The 19,993-nt window shown below is 43.9% G+C and overlaps 1 protein-coding gene across 1 annotated transcript; it reads right to left on the minus strand.

Moving 5' to 3' along the window:
- Positions 1 to 13,039: 13,039 nt before the first annotated feature.
- On the minus strand, positions 13,040 to 14,284 carry LOC136485804 (ethylene-responsive transcription factor ERF073-like). The gene has a single exon (XM_066482637.1). It carries the CDS (start codon positions 14,162 to 14,164, stop codon positions 13,238 to 13,240), a length of 927 nt encoding a protein of 308 aa, XP_066338734.1. The 5' UTR covers positions 14,165 to 14,284; the 3' UTR covers positions 13,040 to 13,237.
- Positions 14,285 to 19,993: the final 5,709 nt, after the last annotated feature.

The raw sequence follows: 19,993 nt of genomic DNA on the forward strand, positions 1-19,993 counted from the left end.
GTACCCAAACCGGCCAGGCTACCTTTCACCATATAGATGTACAAGGTACCATGTGGAGCAATGGCAAAACGGCCTGCCGCCACAAGGTATGAAAGAAACCTTCAACCATGCACATGCCAAAGTTAGGAATGTCATAGAGCAAACTTTTGGAGTGTTGAAGATGAAGTTTAGGATTTTGTTGAACATGCCAAGATTTCCAGAGGAGAAGCAAACTAGAATTATTGTTGCTTGTATGGCTCTTCTTAATTTTATTCGAGAGAGCAGAATTGCAGATAGAGAATTTGATGCCTGTGATGCGGATGAAAATTATAACCCAATGCCTAGTTCTTCGGCATCAGCATGGCCAGAAGATGAACCTCTTGTTGAAGATGTCAACATGAATGCCTTCCGTGACGAATTAGCTCATGCTTTGTTTCATGGAGTGTAATTTTTTTTGTTTAGCTTGATTGAGGACTTGTAAGTTTGAGTGACACTTCTCATATGTATGGACAAATTAAAATTTATTGTGATTTGGATGCTTGATTTGTAAAAATAATGTATTTGTATCATTTGTGTGCGGGAGGCCACACAAGAGCCTGCCACACCAAATCCGGTTGGAAAGATGGTTTAAATGAGCCAAATGATTAGAAAAGTACATTTATTGTTAATATAACCCTTGCATCCAAACACCTCTTGGGCTAGAGTTAGTTCAGGGCTAGTCTAGAGCTAGAAACTAGCTCTAACCTCTAGCCGAGCTAGAGTATCCAAACAGGGCCATGGTTCTGTGCTTGCAGCTTTTGGGATTTTTTTCATAATCCTACCGAAGCAAATGGCTGGCTGGTGTCATTATCCATCCAAACTAACTGGCTGGGAGATGTCAGCATAGACCAACCTAGTCAGTGGCTGGCAGGTGGTGAGCCCCGAACCCTAGACGACCGTTCTCCTCCCTCCCATGGTGCATTGGCAACAGAAACATGAGAGCAACCCCTGTCGTCACCCCACTCTCCACCGCCTCTGCTATATGCAAATGAAAAGAGTGCTCATAAAAAAACCTAATTTTTCAGAGAGAATTCCTTATTTGACACTGGAAAAATGAGTCGTTTCTTTTTTGGTCCTGATTTCTTCGTTCCCTATTTAACACTCACTTCAACTTTCATCCATAATTTGACACTACCGTCAAATCCATTAGCAAACGGTATTAACTGGCTGTTAAAAAGACATTTTTGCCCCTAGAAAAAAAGCGGCGAAGCAAATTTGAGAGGAAAAAAAACTGCGCCCGCCTCTGATGCATGCGCCCAGCTGCAAAAAAAAGGCGTATGTTTTTTTCCTCTCAAATTTGCTTCGCCGCTTTTTTTTCTAGGAGCAAAAACATCTTTTTAACAGCCAGTTAACACCGTTAGCTAGCGGATTTGACGGTAGTGTCAAATTAGGGATGAAAGTTGAAATGAGTGTCAAATAGGGAACGAAGAAAATTTCAAGGCCAAGAAAGGAACGACTCATTTTCCCAGTGTGAAATAAGGAATTCTCTCAATTTTTTGCACAATAGCTCTCATCAATCTTTCATTCTCCGTGGAGGAGTCCCATTCTAGGTGCTTTCATCTCCAAAGCCCTCCCGCAAGGTTCTGCGCCTCCAGCTCGTTGGTGTTTGTTCATAATCCAGCCAAACCAAATGGCTAGGTGGTGCCATGCTCTAGCCAAACTAAATGGCTGGAAGGTGTCGTAGACCAACGTAGTCAATGACTCAATGGCCCAAAACCTAGCCAACCACTCTCCTCCCTTCCGTGGTGCATTGGCAATAGAAACATGAGAGCAACCCCAGTCTCCACCTGCCTCCTTTGCTATTTGCAACAAAAAGGATTGCTCAACAGAAAACCCCATTTTTCGGACACTGGCTCTCATCAATCTCTCATTCTCTGTGGAGCAGCCCCATTCTAGGTGCTTTCATCTCCCAAGCCCTCCCACATGGTTTTGTGCCTCCAGCACGTTGGTGTTTTTTCATAATCCAGCCAAACCAAATGGCCGGTTGGTGTCATGGTCCAGCCAAACTAAATGGCTTAGAGTTGTCATAGACCAACCTAATCAATGGCTTGCAGGAGGTGACACCCGAAACCTAGCCGACCACTCTCCTCCTTCCCGTGGTGCATTGGTAGCACATACATGAGAGCAACCACAATCGCTACCCCACTCTCCACCCGCCTCCTCTGCCACTTGTAACAGAAAAAGAGTGCTCAATACGAAACACCATTTTTCGCACACTTGCTCTCGTCAATCTCTCATTCTTCGTGGAGCAGCCCCGTAGAGTTGAAGATGCCCAGCAGGGGCATGGTTGCCGCGAAGAGGTGAGGGTGAGAGGAGAAAGAGAAGTTGAGGGCGTTTGCACCGGATGTCTAAGGAGATGACCCAGAAAAGCCCCGCATCTGTAGCGTTTAGTTTGGTCGAGGGCAACAAGTTTGGGGATTTCTTTTTCGCTGTCTGGCTGGCAGTGGCAGTCATCATCTTGGACAGGAGCGGTTAATTGGCATACTAATTAGCTTATGAATGCGTATTGCATGTGTAGTCACTTGGCTTTTCCAACAAGATCACCACATAATAATGATCTAGAACAGAGGCTGTTGTTAGTTGATCTCCACCAATAGGGCCTATTGGGCCCTTGTATCTGCTCCCTGATCGGGGGAGCCCAACCCTAACTGGTTGGTGGGCCCCTGTCGCACAGCACATATAAATAGAGAAGGTGGGGATCGGGGCTCGTCCCACGAGGTTCGCCGTGAGCCGCCACACCCACCTACAGTAACCCTAAACCGATCTAAAGACCGTGCTGCCAGCGACAGGATGTGCCCCAACCACCGCCGTCGGCCCACTGCAGGGTCACCACCGGACCGCCGTCTCTCCACCAGCGCCACTGGACTTCACCCCACCGCATTGGACGTCTTCTGCACCGACGGCATCGGCGTCTACGCTTGCTGATGTGCTGAACAGAGAAGGTGAGGAGCCTTCCCACCTCTACGGGTTACATAGAGGTACAAATCTACGTTCCTAACAATGGTATCAAAGCCGGTTGCCTCTGTGTAATCCTAACCCTAACCGGGTAAAAGAAGAAAGAAAAACCACCACCACCGCGCGGGGGGAAAAGATGATAGCACCGCTATTCTACACCGACGCACGGCAAGAACAGAAGAGATCCGTGTTTGGATCAGAGAAGAAGAAGAAAAGAACAAGATCCATTCGGATCAGAAAAGGGGTTCACTAACCCTAACCCGTAAAAGCCTTCAACGGGGAAGAGAAACAGTACCTAGAAAGTTTCCCCATCTCGATCTTGAATCCAAAAGAGAAGAAAAATCAAAGAAAAGAAAGGAAGGAAAGAAAAGAACAGCTGTCGGCACACGAACCCTAACCCTAACCCTAATCCCCACCTTCGGTTCGAAAAACAGAGATCAATCCAAATCGGAGAAAGAAGAAGGGGAAGAAGGGGAAGGAGGGGAAGGAATCAGTCTCGAGGAAGAACAGTGAACCCTAGCATCTCAATCTCGAATCAAAGAAAAACAAAACACGGACCGGGTTCAACCGAACCCTAACCCTAGATCCCCTTTTCGGGTGAATGAGTGAAAAGAAAAGAAAGAAGACAGAAATCGAATCCGAAGGGACAAGAAAGTCTACCTCGCCGCGTGTCGGATGTCCCTTCATCGGCACGGGAGAAGAACAGCTCAGCCAAGGAAGCGCTGCGGCCAGGCCACTCGACAGCGGCGTGCTCACCTGTTGGGAGCATGCGCGTCGGCGAGGGGGCCGGTGACGGCGCCATGCTTCGCTCCACCGCCTGCTCATTCGCCGTTTCGCTCGCTCGGTCGCCGCTCGGTGCTCACAGCGCTGAGAAGAGAGAGCGTAGAGAGAGAAGCGGAGGAAGCGAAATGACCCTAGGGTTTCTGGTCGGAGGCCGCGACCGTGGTTTTGTTCGCGCGAAATCGACGCGCAGCCGTCGATCTCCATCGGACGGCTCAGATCAAGCGGGCTGGCTTTCAGCCCAGGCGGGTGCGCGCGCCAAGCCGAATTCCCAGCCCAGGCCTAGGTTGCGACCTGGGCGCGGGGGAGAGCGCGGGAAGCGCCCACGCGGGCGTGGGCCGTGGGCCGCCTTGCCGTTTTGGGCCGAAAGAACAGTACAGAAAAGAATGAGTTTTTCCTTTTTTTCCAGCAAATATTTATTTCTGGAAAATGAATAAATGGTTCAAAAGAAAAATAGAAAATGTAATTTTTCCCTGTGGGTAAAATTCAAGAAAAAGAAAATTTTTTGAGTAAACATTTATTTCCTGGAAATTGATTAATGGATTAAAGAAAATAGAAAAAGCAATTTTCCTTGTGGGTAAAATTCAAGAAAAGAAGAAGTTTTTTCCACAGCTAGAGAAATTGTTTATTCTCCAGTTAATTTGTACCAACGTGGTATTTAATTGGAGAAAAAGAAAGTTTTTCCGCTGCTAAAGAAATTGTTGATTCTCCAGTTATTTTGAACCAATGTAGTATTTAATTGGAGAAAAAGAGTTTTGATAAAATTATGATGTTGTTATTTTCTGACCAACATTGTTAATAACAATATCGTAATGTTAATGGTTTATGCATTAATTCTACTTCTGCCCAACGGTGATGTAGAATTAGTGTATAAGAATAGATGTTAATTTTAATGATTTATGCATTAATTCTACTTGTGCCCAACGGTGATGTAGAATTAGTGTATAAGAACAGTTGTGAAAGTTAAAGATTTATGCATTAATTCTATTTCTGCCCAACGGTGATGTAGAATTAGTGTATAAGAATAATTGTATATTTTGATTTTGACCAACGTTGGAATCAAGGCATGCAAATGGTGTTATTTTTATGTTAAGAAAAGTTTTGACCTGGTTTTCATCTTGTCTAAGGTGGACTGGGTAGTCACCTCACCGTGTTCCACTGAGATTGTGGCACCGGTGAGGGAGACAAAAAGAGAATGATGCCACTTAGGCAACTAAAGAAAGGAATTTTGAATACCAAAAGATATCCTATGGCTTTTGAGCATAGGAAGTGGGTCACTGCAAACAAGAAATATTTGGCTGTGATAAAGAACATGATTGAACCTGCAATTGTGGGCTCAATCCCAGAATGTGACACGGTCACCGAGTACCTCGATAGAATAAAGAGTCAGTTCGCTGGCTCTTCAAAGACATATGCCACTTAGCTGATAAAGCAGCTGGTCACAGAGTGTTAATCTAGAAAAGATGGCATAAGAGAGCTCACGATGCGTTGTCGAAATTATGGCACTATCGTTTAGGCCATATTTCGAGGGGGAGAATAGAAAGACAAGTTAAGAATGATATTCTTCCTCCATTAGAGCTCTCAGATTAAGTTCAATGTAGGGAATGCATAAAAGAAAAGTATGTAAAGAAGATTAAGAAAGATGACAAACGAAGCGCATGAATTTTACAGATTATTCACATAGACATCTGTGATCAGTTTTCCTGTAAAGAGTGTGGATGGTTATGATTCGTTCATAACATTCACATATGAGTACTCCCATTATGGCTATATTTATCCAATCAAAGAAAGAAAAGATGTACTGGATAAATTCAAGATATTAAAGATTAAGATAGTCAGGTCTGACCATGGGGGAGTACTGCGGTCGGCATACCCTAAAAGAATGGCATAGAATCCCAGTATTCTATACCGGGTGAACCTCAGCAGAATAGAGTAGCTAAAAGAATCAATCGTACCCTGATAGATATGGTGGGCAGTATGATAAGTTACTCTACCTTACAATTGAGCCTGTGGATGGAGGTCTTAAAAACCCCATTCATATTCTCAATAAAGTATCAAGAAAGTCGGTGTCCAAAACACTGTATGAGTTGTGGACAGAAAGAGTACCCTCACTAAACCACTTGCATGTGTGTGGGGAGCCCTGCTGAGGCTAATGTGTTTAACCCAAACATTGGAAAGTTATATCCCAAAACAGTAAGTTGCCATTTGTTTGGCTACATAGAAAAGTCAAAAGGTTTTTGTTTTCTACTGTCCAGAGTGACATACAAAGTTTGTGGAAACGAGACACGCTGTCTTCCTAGAGGACGAATTGATGAGGGAGAGCATGGTAGCTCGAGAAATTGACCTTGAAGTAAAGCGGGTGTAAGCGCCCACTCCAATGATTCATGAGCCAATTTTCTCACTACCTGCTATAGCTGCACCGACAGTGCAAGATACTATGGTGTCAGCACCTGTTGTTATTCCACCTGTGGCAACAATGAATGAAAATGAGAAACCTGTTCTTCAGGATCCTATAGAACCTATTGCCACACATGAGGGGAGCAACAACAGCCTCAAACAGTAGATGTGCCAAATGTGGAGGCCCCTAGAAGGTCTCAAAGAGTTAGAAAATAAGCTATTTCTACTGATTATGAAGTGTATAACACTAAGAAATTTTAAATGGAGGATGATCCCACCTCATTTGAAGAAGCCATGAGAAGTGATCATTCATCAAAGTGGCTTGAGGCCATGGAAGATGAAATGAAATCGATGAATGCCAATAGAGTTTGGGACTTGGAAATAATTCCTAAAGAAGCCAAAACAGTAGGCTGTAAATGGGTCTACAGAACAAAACTTGACTCTCAAGGGAATATAGAAACATATAAAGTGTGACTTGTGGCAAAAGGCTTTATGCAAAGAGAAGGGATTGATTACAATGAGACCTTTTCTCCAGTCTCATGTAAAGTTTCCTTCAGAATCATAATGGCATTAGTGACACATTACGATTGAGAATTATATTAGATGGATGTAAAGATGGCATTTCTCAACGGAGACTTGGAGAAAAATGTTTACATGGCACAACCGAAAGGTTTTGTCATGGAAGGAAAAGAACGAATGGGATGTCGCCTAAAGAAATCCATTTATGGATTAAAGCAAGTTTCAAGACAGTGGTACTTGAAGTTTGATCAGTCAATAAAGAATTTTGGGTTTTAAAAGAGAATGTAGAGGACAATTGTGTATATGCAAAGTTTAAGAATGAGAAATTTATCTTCCTTGTCTTGTATGTGGATGATATCTTACTTGCTAGTAGTGATGTCAGTCTACTACAGGAGACAAAGAAGTTTTGTCCTTAAAACTTGATATGAAAGATCTTGGTGAAGTCTCGTTTATTCTAGGGATCAAGATTCACTGAGATAGAAGAAAACGGGTATAAGGATTGTCACAAAAGGCATACATGAAAAAGATCTTAAAGAAATTCAGTATGCACAAATGTAGTCCCTCACCTGCTCCTATAGTCAAGGGCGACAGATATGGGGATTTTCAATGCCCCAGGAACCAATATGAGCTCAATCGATAAAGTAAAAGTGGTTCCATATGCTTTAGCTGTCAGAAGCTTACAACATGCTCAAGTATGTACGCGCCCTAACTTGGCATTTATTACCGGGTTTTACTTGGCAGATTCCAGAGCAATTCTGGAATAGAACACTGAAATTAGTAAAGAAAGTCTTGCATTATTTGCAAGGAACAAAAGGCCTCATGATGACATATATAAGATCTGATTCACTACACATGGTGGGATATTCAGATTCTGATTATGCGAGAGTGAATGCATATCCAGACGCGGATTTTCTATCATCTCACAAAGGGGAGCTATTTCATGGAAAAGCTCAAAGTAAACTGTCACTACATCGTCCACAATGTATGACAATTTGTAGCATGTTATGAGGCAACGGACAGGTGAACTAACTAACATAGTTCATACCCGGTTTGAAGGTGGTTGACGACATCTATAGACCACTAAAGTTATACTGCGATTATAATCTGGTAGTAAAGGATGCTCACAACATAAGTCAAGTGGTGCTGCCAAACACATTGACATAGAGTATTATGTTGTGAAAGATAAAGTCTGGGATCAAGTCATAAGTCTTGAGCATATTAGTACAGAAAAGATGCTCGTGGATCCGCTTACAAAAGGCTTACCACCCAACATGTTCAGAGGACATGGTGTTCAGAGAACATGTACCTAGCATGGGTTTAAGGGAAAGCCTATAAAATTCCTAGACAAAAGAAGGCCCAAAAGATAAGTATGTATTTCAGAACAGAGTAGTGAGTTGTAGCTGTTAAGTCTATCGGCAATGGACCGTGACGATGAGACATGCTCTATGAGCTAATCTGTAATGGAATGAACAAAAGTAAATGATACGAAAGTGAAAGATGGAACGAGATCAAGGGGGAGAATGTTAGTTGATCTCCACCAATAGGCCCAACGGCCTATTGGGTCCTTGTATCTGCTCCCTGATCGGGGGAGCCCAACCCTAACTGGTTGGTGGGCCCCTTTCGCACAGCACATACAAATAGAGAAGGTGGGGATCGGGGCTCGTCCCACGAGGTTCGCCGTGAGCCGCCACACCCACCTACAGTAACCCTAAACCGATCTAAAGACCGTGCTGCCAGCGACGGGATGTGCCCCAACCACCGCCGTCGGCCCACTGCAGGGTCACCACCGGACCGCCGTCTCTCCACCAGCGCCACTGGACTTCACCCCACCGCGCTGGACGTCTTCTGCACCGACGGCATCGACGTCTACGCTTACCGATGCGTTGAACAGAGAAGGTGAGGAGCCTTCTCACCTCTACGGGTTACATAGAGGTACGAATCTACGTTCCTAACAGCTGTGTCATTTCACCCGCTGCACGAAGCTGCACTCCACCCAATCTTTCACTGCGTCTCCTACCATCGTGAAAACAGTAGCTAATGTGCGTGTTGATCTTTCTTCGATTGGGCCTGCGGAGTGTCGTGGACCATTTGTTCACGGGCCTATATAGCCATGTCGATAAGCCTTCTGGTGTCCTCCATGCCCAAAGCAAGCGAAGTCATGACCATGCTGCACCATCTGGAGCAAAGGACATGATGCTTACTGGATACATGGGCCGCGGGACATGCATATTGCATGAGGGTGGTAGCTACAGGGCATACACGGAGTATATAAGACGATGTGATCAACGACAATAACGTAGCCGTTATTAAGACGAGAATATTATTAATTAATGAACAATTAAAAAAACATATTATATATACATATATATATACTGTAGAGTTCTCTGCGGAACGAGGCCCTGGAACAATTCTGGCTAGAGTGGTTCACTGATTTTTCTAGTCTTAATAAGCTGGAATTATTCCTAGGTCCAGTTCTAAGCAACAGAACGAGCCCTGATTAAGAGGTGTGGACACTGCGAGCGAGGAGTACTATTGACAGCCACCCATTCCCATGTGTCACCACCGGATAGCACTGCACTGTACTATTACGACAGCAGCTTGCCTAGATTGACGTACGAGGCAACGACGACCACAACTCGGCTTCCGGCGGGATCTCCCCAACTTGGTGCTTGCTCTCCGTCGTAGAAAGACTGTAATCCTATGATTCAAATCTTATCTCAAAAAGAATGTAATTCTGTGTTTTGACCAGCTTTTTCAAGTGAGACCCACGTAATAAAAAACAACAACAAAAAACAACCGCATGACTCATGGCATCGGATAATGTAAAATATTTTGAACTTGTGGAGAATTCTCAAGATACAAAGTGTATTTCCTATGGAACTCTCTAGAATATAGTAGGGGTACATACGTTAGTTTACATCTCCGCTAATCTAACCTTGAAATTTGAAATTTTTGTTCATCCTGGGATGGAGGGAGTACACTGGATCGGATCATCATGGCTGCATGCAGAGAATGGGGGAGTAAGCGCCAAGGCATAGGCATCGATGTCGTGTATTCATGGTGGTGACGTTCACTGCTCTAGCTAGCTATCTTGTGACATTTCCATGTGAAATTAAGCGCGCTCTGTGCACCCATTAAAACAGCAAACATATATAATCATGCACATTATACGTGTAGCATGTATGATTGTTAACTAGTTGTATTGCAGTCACGGTAAATAAATGATTGTTAGTATGTATAATCCATTTCAGAAATTGCAGCTGTTTATTTATTAAGACGTTTTGGTTTCTCAAGGTACAGTGCATTTGCTATGCACTTAAATTTAGATATTCATAATATCTAGATACCTAATATAATAAATTTATCTAGAAAAATCAAAATATCTTATAATTTGGTTCGGAGGGAGTATTATCATTTAAGGCAGCTCGACATCACCGGTTCGCGAGCGCTCACGCTCTGGTTCTTTGAGCAGCAGCGGCGATGGCTTGGACTGCAGTAAGTACGCGTGGCGGCGGCGACGGCTACGAGGGCCTACGGCTTGAGGGGCGTGGTTTGAGCAGCAGCAGCGACGGCTTGGACTGCAGCTTTGTGTGGAGCCAGCTGAGTGGCGGCCAATTCTGTTTTTCTATGTCTTTTTCCAGATTTTTTTAAACAGCTAAATGGCTCTTAGCTGCCTAGGATGAAAAATTCAGTGCACTCTAGCTGCACCCTCCCGCCGTGCAGACCTTGCTTCATCTGGTGACACGTGTCACATGGAGATAGATGGACGGAGCCAAAGACACGAGCCAGCTGGAGAGAGAGAGAGAGAGAGAGAGAGCCAGCCTGGGATTGAAAGAGCCATGAAGGATGATAGATGAAGATCTTTTACTGCCTGAGGGTTTGAGAACATTCTGCATGTGACAGACGTGACGTGCCATGTAGCGGCGGCCTTATGGTCGCCACGAGCAATGGGCTAGACGGGAAATGGACCCTCCTAACCCTCCAACGTCTATGCGATCGGTTGGGTCGAGCTGCTAGAGACGTCTCTTATTTATAGATGTGCTGTAGGCCAAGGCCGAACCCTAAAAGATCTAAGGGTTACTGTCGATCACGGTTGATTTTATTTAGTTGGAAATAAATGACAGGTAGACCAAAAGCTTAACATTTAATTAATCTCGTAACTAAGATCAGGATTAACGGAACCGATCACATTCCAACACGGGATCCTTTGTCACCGATGCTGTTGGTGCTGGTTATGGAGGTCGTTAATGGCATGTTCGCGGGCTGATGGTCAGGGGTTCTTCTATCTCGCCTCTTGGGCACACTGACATACGGTTCCGGACATCACTCTACGCAGATGATCTTGCTGTCTTTGTCGCGCCGACCTTGCTGGACCTGCAGGTGCTGCTAGAGGTGCTACAAATGTTTGGGGAGGCCTCTTCTTTTCACCAACTTGGACAAGTGTCTGGCAACACCAATCAGGACATCAGGTGTTCACAGGAACACGTCTAGCTCAATCAGAGCGTGTTGCACTGTGGGATTGCTGTATTCCTGTGTTGTTACCTGGGCATACCTTTGGTAGTTCACAAGCTACGGAAGGGTGAAGAGTGCACTCTCGTCGAGGCTATTACGGCGCGCATCCCGTTCTGGAAGGGCAGAATGGTTAATCATGCTGGCTGCGCAACTCTAATGGCCGTGACATTGTCTGCAATTCCAATGCAGACGTCCATATGCATGTGCCTTTGATGCTATTGACAAGCGGCGGCGTGCGTTTCTGTGGACTGGGCAGCGATCGAGGTCATATTTAGTTCACCTAGAAGCCAAACTTTGACACTATGTAAAAAGAAGATTTCCCGTCACATCAAACTTGCGGTACATGCATAGAGTACTAAATGTTGACGAAATCAAAAACTAATTACACAGTTTGGTTGTACTTTGCGAGACGAACGTTTTAAGCCTAATTAGTCAACGATTGGACAATTATTACCAAATAAAAACAAAACACGGCCCAAGTCTGTCGGATAGCCTGGCGTGCGATCTGCAGGCCACGCGCAATTAGGTGGCCTAGGCCTGGTCGACTTGCGGCGTTTTGGGATTGCTCTTAGGCTATAAGATGGCTCCGGCTCCAGAGAGTTGTCCGAATTAGGTGGCCAATTAGGTGGCGAAAGTTTTCCGAATCAATTCTGGGTGATGTCAAATCAACGTTGTTTTGTACTGATAGTTGGATTCAGGGCGAATCGATCAAGCCAATTGCACCGGCACTCTTCGCCGGTGTCCCCAAGTGTTGCCTTGGTCGCATGGTTGCTGAAACAGTCATCGGCAACAGATGGGTACGATACTTGGTGTGAGCGCTAACTGTGCTGGTATTGCTGGACTATCTGCGCGTCTGGGGAATAGTTCAGGAGGTGCACCTCGATGGAGGGGTCCAAGACAGATTGGTATGGAGATGGAATTGGACTTCGGATAGCAACTACTCGGCGACGGCGGCGTACAGGGTGCTGTTCGCCGGGTCATGGAGACCTCTTGGCGCCAAGGAGCTATGGAATGTTAACGTTCCAGGGAAAGTCAAGCACTTGTTGGCCTTGCACAAAGCGGTGTTGGACTGCCGTGCGCCGGCATCGCCACGGCCTTCAGGACTCAAGAATCCTGTATCCTCTGTGACCAGGCGCCTCAAGAAATTGACCACCTGTTGGTCTCTTGTGTGTTCAGTAGGGTGGTTTGCGCTCGGACGCTGTCGGTGATTGGACAGGTTCATTTCTCGCCGAAAAACGATCCTTGCTTCTGGTGGGTATTCTGGAAGGAAAAAAAATCAAAGGACATTCAGGAACAAGTTCAGAAATCAAGAAAGTTGCCTACAAACCATCGAAGAAGAATGCAAGCTTTGGGATTTAGCAGGCTACAGACACCTGCGTCGGATGCTTAATTTGTCGCAAAACAGTTTAGTTTCGTAAGCACAATTCTGTAAGTTAGTAAGCTCTGTTTCTCTTGTTTTATAGTTTGTGTAGATTCTGGTAATCCCGGGATTACCGGATCTGTGTAAGCCTCAAAACGTTCTTGCTTTCGCTACGGTCGAGAAAAAACTCCTGTGGCGGCGCCACAGCCTGCATGGCTGGCAGCGGTCAGGAACCAAACAGCCCCTGTATGTCACACAATCGCAGGTAAACGCCACGCTGACGAGGAGCTCGTCCTCCCAGCCTTGGGGCATGACAGATTCACTCACAGGCCATGTCCAGCCGCCCTGCCGTCTTCGCAGCTGCGTCGGACACGGGTGCAGGCGCATTGCAATTGCGACTTCAAGTGATTAACGACTGAGGAGTAAATTCATTCAGATGTTAACAACTCACAGATTAGACGATTAAACACATGGCATGCAGCTGAAGGTAGAGACGTGGAAACCTCGTACGCTTTGCTTCTTTAATGATGACATGGAGAGCATTTGTAGTACAGTGGATAGGTGGGGGTGTGCAGTGCGGAACGAGGGACCGAAAGGAAAACTAGTCCCTTCTTACTGGGAGAAAAACAGTACACCAAGGGCGAGGAAGAAGGAAAGCTGCCCCCTGTGGTAGTAGTACTATTTTAGTAGAATTAATTAATAGCACACGCTGCCGTCGTCGAAGCTCCAGAGCCCCCCGCCGTCGTTGCAAAACAAGGCGTCGCCGCCCAACAGCAGCAGGGTGTCCATCTCCAACGCGGCAGGCTCGTACACGGCGCCGTGGAAGGAGCTAAACAGCTGGTCGCCGAACATGAAAGCGTCGGACAGCATGTCGGCAGGATCATCGGACGGCGCCTGTGCCACATCATTTCCCACGGCTTCTTCTTCCTGGGGGTCTGTGTCTGTCCGGGCGCCGCCGCCGAGCTCGACGCGGAAGTCAAAGACCACCGCGCCGTCGTCGGCCGCGGACATGCCCTGCCACGAGAAGTCTGGCAAGGCGCTGCAGCCGCAGCCTCTGGAGACCGCCGCGTCGCCGCCTTGGTGGTGGGCCTCCATGTAGTCGGACGGCGCGCATTGTCGACCGAGAACGCTGTCGTCGTCGTCGTCGTCCTTGTCCACGAGCTGGACGCACGGCGCCGCATTGGCGACGGAGCGCCTGGCAGTGCGCGCCGTGGCGGCGGACGGGAAGTTGAGCTTGGCTCTGTCGCCGCGGAGGTCGCGTGCCGCCTGGTCGTAGGCGCGCGCCGCTTCCTCGACGGTGGTGAAAGTGCCGAGCCAGAGGCGGACACCCCTGACGGGGTCACGCACCTCGGCCGCCCACTTGCCCCCCGGCCGGCGCCGGACGCCGTAGTACTGCCCGGGCTGCCTCGGCCTCTGCATCTGCCTGCGCCGGGTCTCGGGGGCGGCGAACCCGAACGCCGCCTTTCGCTGCTTCTTCATAACCGTGTCTTGCTCGGAGTCCTCGTCCGAGTCCCGGAATGCGGCCTCCATGTCATGGTCGGCCGCGGTCCGACGCTTGCTGCTGCCGCTCGCGTGACCCGGCGTGATGAAGTGCCCACCCGGCGCTCTGGGTATGCCGCACATCTTGCTATGCTAGCTCCCTACAAGAAGGGAGGGAGTGCTTTAATTTTCTTGGAGATGAGAGCCTCAGAGGGTGAGGGAGTGAGTGACGACTAGACTGTCATTGAAACAGGGTTCGTTAGCTAGTGTCGTGTTGGTGGATGGCAGTGTAGAGGTGGCTCGCCACTTATATAGGAGGACTGCTGAGTGCTGAGTGATGGTATATACGTATATAAGGTGGCTGGCCACTTATACAGGTGGACGGTCTGTTCACCGGTTGGTTTCTGGGCTGATAAGCCCGGTTGGTGCTGGTTTGTTATGAGAGAAAAATACTGTATGTTGACGGATAAGTTTTGGCTGAAATCAACAAGCGAACAGGCCGGAAGTAGCTTCAAAGCGGTATCAAGCATGCATGAATGAATGAAATGAAATGCTGAAACCTGGTGGGGGCGGCGGTTTGTTTCGGGGTACTAGTAATGGGTGCGTTTGCTGGTCTGGTCAGACCAGCCGGCTGATCCTCCTCAGCGAGCACTGTTTATCAACCCGTCGTTATAGTGTTTTCCTCTCATAAAAGCAGTCAGTTTCAGCCAAGTGGGGTTGCCAATAAATTATCTGTTGCTGAGTGATGTATGGCCCTCCAACAAGTGGGGATGCCAATAAATTACAAGCTAGCCGGTTCGTGCCCCATCGGATGGACCACGTACGCTATGCAACTTGGTACGGACATACTTATCGCCAACTCAGCTGGACGCGATATTATCTGTTGCCGATAGCAGCAAGCTAGCCCATTGACGTGCTAATTACTCCTCTTAAAGAAACTTTACCTATTTTTAATAAACTAGTAACTCAACCCGTGCTTCCGCACGGGCTAATTTGAAGACATATATAAATATTAAAATCTAAATCAGAATTTGGGGTGCATAATTGTAATAGACTTTAATTCTCAATTATATATATATATATATATATATATATATATATATATATATATATATATATATATATATATATATATATATATATATATATATATATATATATATATATATATATATTTCCTCTCTCAAATTATAGCTGTCTGCTTTTGCATCTTGCCTCCACATGTGTAAATGTGTTAGACATAAGTTGTGTTTATATTAGACCTAAAACCGGTATATTTTTATTTTCTTTGTCATACTTTGGTAGGCTTTAATACAACGATTTTATCTACTTTTCCATCCGCATTCATATTGCACCACACCTCCGTTTGTGTTTGACGTCTGGTTAGTTAATCTCTCATGTATTCATATTCTTATAAGTGGTTTCTAATCATTATTCGCATGTCATAGAATTGAGTTACCAATTACTTTGTATACTTTTCTATCACTGTTCATTTTTGTCACCTTTGGATACTACCTTCGTATTTGCTTGGCACACGTTTATATATATATATATATATATATATATATATATATATATATATATATATATATATATATATATATATATATATATATATATATATATATATATATGTATGTATGTATGTATGGAACTACTATCCTGTAGCTGGCTGCAGAATAACTTATTCTGTAGCCACTTTGAGTTACGATAATTACTATGTTAATTTACGAGATTATAGTAACTCCTTACTAAGTTGTTTAATATAACATTATGGTAAATATCCACATGTGTTATAGTAACCCAACTATCGTAAATATGTATTGACATTATCGTAAATTAGTATATAAAATTATAGTAAAGGGCAACCGCCTCGGTTAATAAGCATTAACCAAGGCGATTGCGTTACATTGCCCGCCTCGGTTAAGCATTAATCGAGACGGTTGCTGGCCCAGTTGCCCTGCGTCGAATAACCGAGGCGGGCAACCAGGCCGCCCGCCACGGAGGCCATTTTGAAAACACCGCGCAAAAGATTTTGCGTAGTAGTGTATGTATTTGGCTTGAAAATTTACATGCTCATCCCTTCATGTACATAAGTACATGCACCAAACCATGCATTTACATATTAACATAACATGAGTGAATAATTTAGAATCATTATAAAGGTATTTCTGCAAATGTTTTTATAATCAACGATGAAGATAATTTAGATTTGTAGAACTTTATATTATTGTTAATGATATAGTGCACATGGGTAATTTAGATCCAAATTTATGAGTTACTTTTATATTATTTTCCATAATATGTAGTAATTTAGAAGAATATATATTGGTGATCTAGTTTATGTCATTCTTACATAATAGCAATGGTAGATAATCATGATTAATATTTTTGTGGTTACTTTAGATTATTCTTATGATGATAGATGTTTATAGTGACTACCATTGTTGATGATGATTATAGTCTATGAAATAGATGGCCGTATAATAACTTAGAAACAACACTCCACTCATGTGTATTATTTTATTTGACAAAATTAATCCACTACTGTACTTGACTAACATTTTGGATTTCTTAAGATACCATCATTTTATTAAGGGAATATGCTGCCAATTAGAGATGGCGTTGTGGTTTGTGTTCATGGAAATAAGAATGAATACACTATATAGGATTAAAGTCAATATTTGGCCCCTCAACTCCTGCCTTTATCTAATTTTGACTCCCAACTACAAAACTGTCTAACTTTGGCACCTCAACAAATAAAATTATTTCATTTTGACCCAAAAGCCATCTCAAAACCCTTTAAATCTGCCTCATGGTTAAAATTGAACGATTTTGATAGTTGAGGTGTTGAAGTTAGACAATGGCAAGAGTTGAGGGGCCAAATATTGACTTAATCAAGTACTTTAGTTTTTATATAGATATTTATGAAAACTTTTATATATGTAAATTTATTTATTGATAAATATTTATGTGCATTAAAATATTTATCTACACTATCGGATTTTTACCATTAAAAGAAGTTTCAAAATTATCATAAATTAAATTTTCGTATCATATTTTTTCTCAAAATATAATCTATCTCATTGAGTTCTACAAATTTGATTTGATGATTTTGTAGTTGATCACTTTTCATTTGAAATCATTTACAGCCCCAAAATTTTGTTTGAACTTCTCATATTCTGAAATTTAAATTTCTTGAATTATTCGAACGAACTTGGATAGGGAAATGACAAAAACTAAACTTGTAGATCTTATATATCTCTATGAGATATATAACTTTGTGGTTGATGACTATTTCATTTAAAATCATTTATTGTAGGTGGCACGGGTACAGGACACATCGAAACTCTTTTTTGTCGCCAACTGCCTGTTATTGTAGGTGGCACGGGTACAGGACAGGGTAAGGGGTGCAGCTTGGTAACTCTCATCATGGTCCATGCATATCTGCGTGGTTCATGTTGACATAGAAGCCCGCTCGAATGAGCTTTTAGCACTGAAGCTCCATCTACATGAACTCCTGTACGGCTTATTCTTTCATTTAATTGAAAAGCAAAAAAATAGGTAGGGGGCTCCCATGCTGATTCGGTAAAAAAAAAAAGTTCCATCTACATGCTGATGAAGGACAACACACGGCAGGTTTAACCGCAGGTTGTGTTTCAGCATCAGCTCGTCGATGATGTTGTTGTAGTGGCCCGCCACCTCTCTTTGAGATCCAGAAACAAACGGATTGCTACTACTCCAAACAGAAGATCTGGCAACAAACGGATCTATGTACAACTAATGCATGGAAGCCCATCATTGCCATTGATTGAAACTTGAAAGGAAGAGCGAGGCAAAGTTTGACTTCACTTTATTTTTGTAGATTGAAAAAACGTGTGATTGCAGGACGAAGCGTCAGCGGCGGCGCGGCAATAGGATTCCACGCAAACACAAGAGGTTTAATAGGAGCTATCGGAAGAAGGATATATTTTAATGTGCAATTTAGATGCAGTTATTTATTTTACTTGAATTATTTTATAATAATATATGGAATATATTTATGTAAATTTGGGTGGGTATTTATTTTGTATTTTTTATAATGGTAGTGGTGGGTAATTTATACGTAGATTTAGGGGTTTATTTTATATTTTTTATAATGGCAAACGTGGGTAATTTGTCTTTTGAAAATGAATTGATCTAATGGCTATTATTGTTAGAGACTACCAGATTGATGACTTCATGTTTCTGATTATTGTGAGAATTTTTAGGATTTATCTTTTTTCTAGCGCATCTGGTGATAATTAATGGGGTGCCTCCGTTGGGGCCTCCAATTAGTAATACTAGACTAGGCTAGGCTAGGATAGGACTAGGATAATATATGGTCACGTTAACAATATGAGGCCACACGACAAAAAAATAACTCACATTATAATGACAGATGGTCATTCTTTTTTTTTATTTTTTTTTGCGAGCAGATGGTCATTCTTATTTAATGCTATTGTTGATGCTTTTGACCTAAGAGAATTGACTCTATCTGGTAGACAATTTACTCAAACTTTTGACAAACTTCATAGAATCTTAATCTCCACGGTGTGGGACTTAGCCCTACCACGGTGCAAGCTCTCATCACTAGGAAAATTTCCGACCATACCCTGTTATGTTTCGGGAGAAGGCGCCATTGATGCTGCCGCGACTGCCATAAGAGTGTCCTTGCCGACGTTGAAGCCAGCCATAGTCATCCCCCCCCCCCCCCCCCCCCCCCCCCCCCCCCCCCACACACACACACACACACACACACACACACGTGTGGTGGAGAACTGCCGATTTCTTGTGCTGTGGGTGCAAGCGTCGTGAGACCTTGGATGTCTATAGTGTGGTGGATGTGCATAGTAAATTCATGGCGTGACTTGCTTGAGCTACGTTACCGAATCCCAGTCCGTTAATTCTGGAGGGTGATCGTTCGTTTGTTACTAGTTATAATCTCTAGATGTTAAGCTAAAAAGTATATACTCAAGCATTTCTTCTTCTCTCACTCCAATTTCTTGACGGCAATATCCAAATCTTGTCCTTCTAATTTTTTTCTTCTAAAAAAACTTACAACAAACATTTCCTCGTCCTTTATAGAGAAAACAATATCAAATCGAAAGGCTAGTCTCCCATTTAGATGGAAAATACAAGTTTCAAGCTCATCGAACATAATGATTGTGGAGTGAACTAAGCATAATTTAGTGGTTAGGTTGGTTGTGGTGGAACTTGTCTACCAGGTTTAGTGTTTAACTTACCTTGAGTGTTTACATTCTCTTAAATTTATTTTAGTGGTAAGTGAGGTGCATGTCTATATTGATATTGATGTATTTGCTGACTTCTTCAGTTTCAGAATCCTTCTTCATTAGGCATACATAATGCATGACAAAACAGGGTTAACTCGGTGTAGTGTCATGTTGGTTGTGATCGTCAGCAGTGCCGAGGTGGAGACTTATATATGAGCCCATGAGGTGCTTGGATGGGGACAGAAGGCAAGAAGGAAGGCGAAGGCAGAAGAAACGAGTGAAGGATACAAAAGTCCGCGAGACTGCGACGGAGAGACCCTACAAGTCTGCATGTTCACTTCATGACTAATAGTGATAGGGACGGGGTTCCTGATCTTCCGTCAGGTTCAAGATAACTATCGATTTGGTCAGAAAGCGACACACTGATCCAGCTTCAGATCACAAAGACCCAAACCCTGCAACCTTAGCACCATGTATCCTCTGGTTATTAACCGTGTCACAATCCGGCTGACCTCACCAAGAAGGCTAATCCCTGCTGCAAATCGAAGAACACAAGTAAGAACAAGATAAACACAACTCAAGTATATTGACAATTGCAGATATATGATTAAGCTCATGAATGTGGGGTTCCACAAACCAATAACGGCGACTGTTGAAAGATAGATTGATCTAAAGCAAAACTCGAACCCTAACGTTAGGTGGTGGCTGATGATTATATAGC

This window comes from Miscanthus floridulus, chromosome 10, assembly GCF_019320115.1.
Source record: "Miscanthus floridulus cultivar M001 chromosome 10, ASM1932011v1, whole genome shotgun sequence".
Taxonomy (NCBI): Eukaryota; Viridiplantae; Streptophyta; class Magnoliopsida; order Poales; family Poaceae; genus Miscanthus; species Miscanthus floridulus.